Below are 10,366 nucleotides of genomic sequence, written 5' to 3'. Positions count from 1 at the left end.
TTCATTATAAGATCAGTGAGCAACCTTTATGATCAATTTTATTGTAAAAGCTTGAAAAGTACATTTGGGAAGCACTTTAATCTACCTATCATTATGGCATACAGGAGCAGGGGAGGGACACACCTCAGTCTAACAGGATCCTAGGCAGGCAGAAGGGCATCTGTCTTCCAGCTTGCTTTTAAGCCTTTAACCCTTTGCTTTGGAAAGCTACTCTCTTGCCCACACCCCTGCTGAATGGAGCCCAGCTGAAGCCTCCGAAGGCATTTGCTGCCTTTCTCCTGGCTCCATCCAGGCCTCTGTGTGTCCTTAGTGGGTTCCTCTCAGCAGCTGTTTGAGTCCACTCAAGAATGATCCCCAATGCCATGATCTCAATATTCACAGGACTTCAGGGCCCCTGGCTGGCCTCTGGCTTCCTGTCTTTTCCTGGATACCTCCATTTGGGGCCTGACTCTTCTCTTCTCAGACAGTAGGCAGCACAAGGCCCCTAATAGACCGGCCCCAGTCCTCCTTGCCCACCTCTTCCAGCTTCTCCACGCACCTCGGATTGTGTCTACAGTGCTGTGTCCCTGTGGGGTCCCGGAGAGTACCATGAGTGGGTGTCCTCTTCTGCAGGCAGTCGTGGGGGGCAATTATAGGCACAGTGACACTTCTTCTGAGCCTCTGTCCTACCTGCTGGCTGTCCTCTGCAGAGCCAGTTTTCAAGGATAATGAGAGACAGTACTGAAGGGCTGGCACATCAGTTGTCCTCTTTTGGCACCCAGGGAAGGCAACAGGATCTGTGGGCGTGGGATAAGGTGTTGTTCCTGGTCTCACTGCCTTGGTTTGCCTAATGAAGTCACCCTGCTGGCGTGCTTGGCATTGCAGTAGGCCATAGGTTGCCATGGTTTCATTGAATAACCTATGGAGTAAAGATTTCCGGATGTCACGTGGGTCGAACCCCATCTCTGCCATGGCTGCCATGATTGTAGGGTCCGGATGGCTAGGGCTCATCTCATCACATGGGCTTGATGAACCCTCATCTCCTTCCCTAAGCCAAGGATGCCCCATAATGTCCTTTAGTGTTGGTCTCTCTGTAGGGTTTATAGTTAATAAGTGGTGGATAACGTCCTGCAGCTCTTGTGAGAGGTGGGAGGGAACAGCATACAGTCCTAGTAAAACCTTGCACTGAAGCTCTTCAAAGGTGGAACCATCAAACGGCAGGGTCCCAGTAACCATAAAATATAGGAGAATACCTAAGTTCCAAGTATCCACTTTGGTGCCATCATAGGGTTGGCGCAGGAAGAATTCTGGGGCACCAAATTGTAAGGCACCGCAAAACCTAAAAAGCTTCCTCCCGGGTCTGATTAAGGCACCCAGGCCAAAGTCTATAATTTTGACTCTGCCCATAGCATCCACCATGATATTGTCTGGTTTGAGGTCTCTGTGCACTATACCTCGGTCATGGCAATAACGCATGGCATGTGCGATCTGTTTGAATATCTCCCGGGCTATGTCCTCCTGCAGGTAACCGACTTGTTGAATCCGGTCCCACAACTCGCGTCCCTCAGCCAGGTCCAGGATCAGAAAGATGATCTGTTCTGTTTCAATAATCTGAAGCAGTGAGATGATATTGGGATGGTTCATCCTCTTCGTTATCCCCACCTCAGACCAAATCAGGAAGGTCTGTTGCTTCTGCTTCAGCAGGACTTTTATTGCCACTTCAGCGCCTGTGAGGCGGTGTTGAGCTAGCTTCACCTCGGCGTAGTTTCCCTGACCTATGGTCCTCAGCATGGTATACTGTGCCAGGAGAGTCTCATACCAGAAGATGGGCACAGGGCTGGGCCCTGTTGTCAACCCATCCCTTGGCCATACATTATTGGTAGCAAGGCTACCCAAATGATTAAACAAATAAATAAATTTTAAGATTAAAATGAAAATGAAATTTCAAAAATTAAAGCAAAATAAAACAAAATCCTCTCTCTCTAACACACACACACACACACACACACACACACACACACACACAAATTCACCATGTATCAGTCAAATTTCACTAAACACTGCACCAACCAGAATGCCTCTCAAAACACCTACAGAAAGCCAACCTAGTTTATCCTCCTCCCTCATCCCTGCTGGTTCACACTTTCTCACAATGGCCCCTTCTCATGAGGTCATATTAGGACAGGGACCAATTACTATGGGCACAGTTCATAGTAAAGGAAAGTAGTCAAGACTCTGTCTTAGGTAGGTTTAGGAGATTGACATTTGAGCTTTTAGAAATGTGTTAATATCCTTTTGGTTTCTAATTTGGAAGTCTGTAACACTCTATGTTCTCAAGACCTCTTGCCCCCTCCATTCACCGTTACACAATTTCTTTCAAATCTGACTAGTTGGTTGTAAACAATTACCTCTTAACTGATATAGTATTGTTTATAAAATTTAATATAGTAATGTGTTACCTATGAGGCTAATCTTAAGATACCTTCTACATTTTTAAGTACATGTAATAGTATATCATGACTCTTTCACATTCTATGAGGTGACATCTTTTCAATCACCAGTGTAGTGCCAGCTCACCATGGCAGCAGCTGCCTTGACCTTAACCACCACATTGTGGATGACCCTGAAGAGCATCCAAAGCCCTATAGAATAGAGTGTCAGTTGGGTGAACATGGCACCTTGATTGTAAATATTCACAATCCTCTTCAGCTGATATTTGATCATGTTGAGAAGGATGTATCCTGCCTTTGGGATACAAGGCTCTGTCTTGAAGCTGTCTACCATGTTGCTTCTGTCTTGAATCCTCAATGAATTTCCCTTTGCGCAGCCCTAGATCTGTCTTTTTGGGATAGTGCCTGCTTCTGCCTTCAGTGACTGGATTTTATATAACAGAACTGGGCAGTTATTTGGGGTTTGCCTGCTGTTTGTTACAGTGCCTTTATTTAGTCCCCAAATCATCATACACCTCAAAAGCTCCCATTGTGAAAAACCACATTTTCTGTTTCTATTTCGTTAAGTTTTCAAGTTTTTCTCAAGAGTATGTGTTCTAGATAGAGTGTATTCCTCTCCTGACTCCTTTTTCCTACCCTTCCTTTTCTTTCTCCCCAAGTCCCTTTTGTTCACCTAGACAATTTCACTCCACTTCTACCTAATCCATATACACATGATTTTATGTGACTATATAAAATTTAGAAAAAATATGCTAGGTTTGTCTTTCTGAGACTGCCTTTCTTGATCTATCTCCAGTATACACAGATGACAAAACACTGTTCTTTAGGGCTGAAATTTAGGGCTGAATGTGTGTAGAACACATTCCTTATCCACTCTTCCATTATGGGACATCTGGGCTAATTCTGTACCTCTGCTATTGTGAATAATGCTGCAATAATCATCGATATGCAAGCATCTCTGTGATACAATGACTGTGTTCTTTGGAGGATAGCTGGGTCAAATGGAAGTGCTGTTGTTTACTGAGAAACCTCCATATTGGTTCCAATAAAAATAAAAATCTTGTATTTCCTTTTGTTCACAGCCACACAAGCGTTTCATGTTATTTGTTTTCCATTCGGACTGGGGCAAAGGATAATCTCATTGTGGTTTTAATTTGCAATTTTATGGCTAGTGAAGTTATACATGTTTTCATATGTGTGCTTGCTGGCTATTTCAATCTCCTCTTTTCTGAACTGTCCGCTGAATAAGCCCACCTGTTGACTGGTCTGTTCTCTTATTGCTTAGATGTAGAGGTGGTCAAGATTTTCTCTCATTGTTCATTGTTTCTTTTGCTGTGTAGAGGCAAAGCTCACTCTTCTAAGCATAGCCATTTATTTAGTCTCTGAGGCAATGAGACTGCATCTTGGTTTGGTAGTATTTGCAGAGACCTTACCTAGAAACATGATAGCAGTCAAGAGTTCCCAAGAGAAATTCATTTGGAGGCCACATATACAGTTTGAAACTGAACACGTCCAGTTTGCCTGAACTCTGCTACAGGCAGAGATCGGAAGTAAATCATTAGGAAGATTAGGTGAGAAGGAAAACAAACAGATGTGCCACAGAAGAGACTGTTCTACCCAACGTGCTAGAAAAAGTAGGGACCAGAGAGGAGTTACTCTCAAGAGCAGGGTTGGGAGGCAGAATGCAACCCACAAATCCTGCCTCCACCCCTGCCATCCATGTGCTGCTTCTAAGAGTGCTTCAGCATTCAGAATGACATCCCACCATCTTTCCACATGTAACAGCCTTAACACTTCTACATGCACACACAGGCACATGGCAACGCTGGAAGAACCGATCCACACAGTGTTACAAAACCTAATTGTTAAAGCTCTTGTTAGAAAGCTGAATGGGAATGAAAACCCAACCGTAGTTAATCAGCTTCTATGCCTCTTGATTACACCATTGTGGAACCTTTTGGCTTCAAAGCACTGACTAGACTGTAGACAACATTACAGCTATATGAAAGAGAATCAGAGACAAAGTACTTGATAACGGCACAGGTTCAGGGGGTCTCACAGAAGCAGAAGGACCTGAGAAAGAGCCACAGGCTCAAAGCCTTTTCTTCTTAATTACTGCCCTGACACTGCAGCCCAGGAATAGAAAATCAAGCATCATTTTCTTGCCTAACCCCACTGTGATACTCCCCAAGAGTTGGTAATCACTCACAGCATAAAATAGAGCATAATTTTTTATTTTCTCCTACTCTATGTTCCTGCATGTCTTTGTCTGGTAATATTTGACCAGTCAATAAAGCAATGAAACTTAAAAGATTTTAGTGTTTGTTTTACAATTTAAAAACTAAACAAAACAAAAACCTCTAGTCCTTTGGAGAGATATTTATCCCATTCTTCACACACATTTGAACATGCATCATTATGGAGATTGTTCAAATGTTGCTAAACACTCTAAGATTACACATAAAAAATAATATATCTAATTTTTTTGTTTGTGAGATTTCTTTGAGACTTTGAGATTTCTCCTGTAGCCTAAGTTGGATTCAAATTTACTCTGTATCTGAGACTAACTTTCCTTCCACTTCCTGCCTCTACTTCTCCAATAGAATTACAGGCATGTGCCACCAAGTTCAGACCACACACACTGCTTTATGCTTCCGTTGTCTCTGTGATATCATATCAACTCATGTGACCCACACAACCACCCATTCAGTTATTACCATGCCCATTTCAGACTCAAAAGGACTGAAGTGTAGGAAATGTGGTGGGCTTGCCCAAATAATGTCACAATATGGAATAGCTCACCTGAAATTTCAAGGGCAAAGCCTCTCCTCTTTCCCCAGGTTTCCTATTTGCCACATTACAAGTCCAAACACAATCTGGAACAGGCATACACTTCTCTAGAAAGGGGAAGAAGTTGTTTTGAAAAAATATATTGGTGAAAATTATGTATTTGGAGTGTTTTAAAACTCAAAAAGAATAAGTCTACTCAGAGAGGGAAAAAAATATCACAGTGACACATGGCAAGTGTGGGAAAAAAATCTAACAAACGTATAGTATAAAAAATCCATTGGTCTATTATGATTTTGATCTAAAGTGCTCCTCTCAAATACTATGAGACTGAAGATCCCCCCATGCAGCAGTGTTAAGGGTGGTGTTTTTAGGGGAAGATTAGATCTTGGAGACTCTGACCTCATTAATGGACTAATATATTAATAGATTCTTAATTTAATGGAATTACTGGGAAGCAAATGGCAGAAACTTTAGAAAGTGGGGCCTATTGGAAGGAAGTAGGTCACTGGGTATATACCCTAAAAGGGCATCCTTCCTCTAGCTCTCAGCCTCCTGTCTGCTATAACATGACCCACTCTGCTCCACCTAACCATGGACCCATAGTCAGTGGAACCAGATGAAGATAAACTGTCACCTCTGTTTTTGTCAGGTACTTTGTTACTGGTATGAATGGAAAGCTGACTCAACATAACCACCTTCTTTGAAATGAGCACAGAATTGATAAAGGGCTAGACTATCTTCTGTAGTCATAGCAGTGATCTCTAAACCAATGTTTCTCTACCAAGAGTGATGGTTGTCACCGTGATGGGAAGAGTGTCAAGCTGTCCAGGGATAGAGGCCAGGGATGTAACATTCTTGATAAACACAACACTGATGCTTGATGACTAATAAATAATAGTACTCAATAGATTAACATGGTCACCCCAAGAATATTGCCCTTGCATTGGCCATTTTATCTCTAGAAACAATTCATAAGCCAAAGCAAACTGGGGAAACTCATGGCTTAACTGAGAGATGTGGCTGGCTGGTACATGAAACGAGGATCCCAGGGAGCCTTCTGCTGGCTTTCTATTCTGTGAAGTGCTGGTCTTATTTTATACAAACATCAGTCATGGGAGAGTGTCCAATCAAATTCCTTTTTCAAAGCTTCTTGGACCCGGAATGGATAAGAACATCAGCAAGCTTACCAATTATATTCTCTGAAATGAAGATCATCCTTTCCCTCATAGAAATCATAGGTGATCCAAAGAAAAATCAAGATGACAGGAGCCTCTTTTTATTTTTAGTTCTTCAGGAAATGAGGAAAAAGACTCATTTGTTTACTTAGAGATTGTTAGTCACTTCCCCAGCAGCTGTCACAGTCCTCTTTCTCTCTTCTTATGTCCGTGATGATGGCCGATGTGTTCCCTAGCCTGGAAGCTACAACTTATCAGTTTAAGACACCCTGACAGTTCTTAAAGCAGCCCAGGAAACACACACAAACACACAAACACACACACACACACACACAGAGAGAGAGAGAGAGAGAGAGAGAGAGAGAGAGAGAGAGAGAGAGAGAGAGAGAGAGATCCTTCCTGTGCATCAGGCTCCCACAACACAAACCACCCCAACCCTACCCACAGCCAGCTCAGACTTTCTGTTGCTGTGTTCCAGTCAGGAGGTGAGTCCCTTTGCTGTGGACTTTACTGGATTTTCATTTTAAACTACAAAATGTGTGCTTAGAGCCACAAGGCAGAATTTACAAGAAAGGGGGCAGCTGTTTCTCTTTCTCCCCTCTTGCCCAGTGTTTTTCTCTCTCCCAAGGAGGAAACAAACTTGCCCTTGTTTATCTAGCTGTATGAAATGGTGTGCAGATCTGGCCTCAAAGCAGTGCACACCTTGTCTGGGTTAATATGTAGTGCACAAAAGTTGCTTATATACATTCATTCCTTTGAAGATGTTGCACAGTCCTCAGCACTGAGCTTCCAGTCCCTTGTAACCAACTTTAATCGCATGAAGAAACATGCTAGTGCACTTATCTCTACATCCTAGTGCTTTTCTTTTTATAGAGAACATTCCTCAAAGTGGGAATGATAAAGATGTTTTTATATCTCATTTTTGGGGATTTCCTAACTTATCTTTAATTATGTGTATGTGTGTGGGGTGCGGGTTTGTGCATATGCATACAGGTGTCCATGGAGGCCAGAGGAAGGTGTCCCCTGGAGCCAGAGTGATGACACCTGTGTTATGCATGCTGAGCCATGCCTCTGGCCCCTTCTATGAACACTTAATAGACACAACATCTGTGCACATGATCATCCATCAGGTGGTCCGAGTTTACCCTCTCCATCTTATCTCTTAAGTGAGTTCAGGCTCATCTATTTTAAATAGCAATATATTTGAGGGTTTTGTTGTTTGTGCATGCAGTAAATCCTAGGCCTTGGGCATGCTAAGCAAGCACTTCATCCCTTACATTCATCCCCAATACTTGTATTTTCACCTATTATCTTGAGACCAGGCACCAGTACATTTCCTGAAGTGGCCTTGAATTCATTCTATAACCCAAGCAGGCCATTAGCTTACAAATCCTCCTGCTTTAGCCTAGTGAGTAACTGGAATTATAGACCTATACAAAACCAAACAAACAACCCAGAGCATTATATTTTAATTTCTTCATTGTTTCCATTTCCCAAGTAAGTAATTGAGAATGGACAGACAGCTTTTATTAAGGATACACATGCATAAAAAGTTATACACAGTGAAGGTACAACATCTGGATGCTGTGGTGTCCTCCAGTCTCCCTGTGGACTTCACATCTGGACTAGAGAGTCTCATTTTAAATAACTCACTTGGATACACAGGAAAGACCACTGCCAATGCAAAAGAGTCACAGACAGCCACTCTGGAGCAACCTGCTTTAAGCAGGTCATCTTGGAGCCTATGGTACAGCTCAGTGATACAGCATTTGCCTAATAGGCACAAGACCCTGGTTTTATCTTCAGGAACAAGCACATGTACATGCGCGCATGCGCGTGCACACACACACACACACACACACACACACACACACACACACACACACACAAAACCTCGTTTTATTATCCACATTTTGCAAGTGGGTAGAAGAAACTAAGACTCTGGATGATTGTCACTATAGCCCAGCCATTAATGCTAGAGAAGGCTTTACAGCCTAGTCTTTCTGACTTCAAATCTTAGATTCCAATCATTATTTTTAAAATAATACTACATTTAAAAAGCATGATATGCTTTTACTTATGCTTCTTAGATGTTATATAGACACATAAAATCATGCATGACCTGGCAGTGGACGTGACAATGCCTAAGAGATACAGAGGGGAGAGGGAGGGGAGGAGAGATATTTTGACACACAATCTATAGTTGTATAAAGCTTATAGGAATCAATAAACATATTAAGAATTAATTCTGTTGAGCATGTCCCTCCTTTAATGGATCCATTGCTTTGTAAACACTGCCCACTGTAGGTGACTCACTCCATATTTTCACAGCAGCCTTACCCCTACATGAATCTTATGAATGGAACCAAGCTGTCAAGCTCTACAGTAAGTGGTACGTGATGTAGTGTTACCCCAAATCAAGTTTTCTGTGCCTAATTTTTCACTGGGTAGCAGGCTTTAATTTATCTGTCAGACCCTAGGTCTTTTGCCAAGGCTAATGGGGAACTGTGGCAGGGATGGTAATTATTTCCAGACTCCAGCACCTCCTCCCTTTACCTTCTGGTCACAGATACTCTGCAGCTTCAAGCTAATTTCCTCTTATTTTCTTCATTAGTTTGCAAACTACCACTGCCAACAAAACAACACATCTGATTTTTTTTTTAAAGTCAACATGGAGTGCTTGAAATATAAAAACTGTCAAATAAAAATTGCATTTTTATATCCCAGCTCAAATAGGTCACGTATGTGGAAAGTGCTTTCTAAATATAGATTGTGTAGATTACAAAGTTGCTGAGATTTTTTGTTTTTAACCTATAAAGTCAAACCCCGTCACCTCCTTCCAGACTGAGCAAAGTGTCCCTGTGTAAGCCCAAGTTTCAAACAGCCAGCTCATGCACTAAGGACAGATCCTGGCCCCACAGACTGGGTGCCTCCCAAACAGATCAAGCTATTCAATGGACACAGTGACAGTTCTTGTACATGTTGGTTCAGTCTTCAAAATCAACTTTCAATTTACTCTTGGACAAGACTGATCTTTGTCTTAATGCTAGTATCAAATGTCTTCACACAGATAAAGGCTGGGGGATTGCACTTGGTGACAAGAACAGGAGAACTACCTGAAAGAAGAAACTAGGATTTGGCTTGCTCTTTGTATTTCATTCTCCCTACCACTAAATGATGGGGACAGACAGTGGAACCTGTCAAGCAATGGTTATTATCCAGAGTGCCAGCCTCTAAAACCTCTCATAGGCTCACTGCCTTTATTCAAATTGCTAGACAGCAACTAAAATTGCATATGAGAATAAAAGCAACAAAGATAATAGAAAACCAGAGAAATCCATTTCCTCTCCATACATGACCATACAAAGTGAGACCTATGATCATCTTCTTCACTTTATACATGAGGAAACTGAGTCACAGAAGATTAAATAATTTGACCAAAGTTCTGGAGCTGGAGCTGGGATGTAATCTAGGAAGATCTGATGTCGAGTTTAATGTTCTTACACTACAGCACCTTGAACCCCTGCTGTGCTGCCATGTGCATTACACATTTATTTCTATAAACAAAATAAAGTGATGTGGAAATTTCTAAAGAAATCACAGAACCAGAAGACCATCTTGTAAGCTAACTGCCCAGGGGCATGGTTAATATTACCAATTTGACTGGACTTAGAACCACTCTGGAGACCAAATCCTAGGCGTGTCTATGAGGGAGTTTCTAGACTGGTTAGCTGAGGTGGGAAGAGTCATTTTGAACACAGCAGCACCATTATGTGGACTCAGGCCCCAGGAAGAATGACAAGGAGAAGTCTGAGCAGCAGCATTCATCTCTGGCTCCTGGATGCAGGTACAACATGGCCAGCCGGTTCACACCCCTGCTGCATGGCGGGCTGCAGATGCAATGTGTCCAGAAGCCTCCCTCATACCCCTGCTGTGTGACTGCCTGTGCTAACAAACTATACGCTACAAGAT

The 10,366-nt window shown here is 42.4% G+C and overlaps 1 protein-coding gene across 1 annotated transcript; it reads right to left on the bottom strand.

The window, feature by feature from the left end:
• Positions 1–459: 459 nt before the first annotated feature.
• On the bottom strand, positions 460–1,770 carry LOC118590423 (sperm motility kinase 3A-like). Its single transcript, XM_036198418.1, has one exon. The coding sequence runs from the start codon at positions 1,768–1,770 to the stop codon at positions 460–462; it is 1,311 nt and encodes a 436-aa protein (XP_036054311.1).
• Positions 1,771–10,366: the final 8,596 nt, after the last annotated feature.

Source organism: Onychomys torridus, chromosome 8, assembly GCF_903995425.1.
Source record: "Onychomys torridus chromosome 8, mOncTor1.1, whole genome shotgun sequence".
In the NCBI taxonomy this organism is placed as follows: Eukaryota; Metazoa; Chordata; class Mammalia; order Rodentia; family Cricetidae; genus Onychomys; species Onychomys torridus.
This window is presented reverse-complemented; position numbering and strand designations above follow the sequence as displayed.

Bases quoted from the DNA above. Each gene is read 5' to 3' on its own strand.
- LOC118590423 (XM_036198418.1), bottom strand. From the start codon at position 1,770: ATGCTGAGGACCATAGGTCAGGGAAACTACGCCGAGGTGAAGCTAGCT.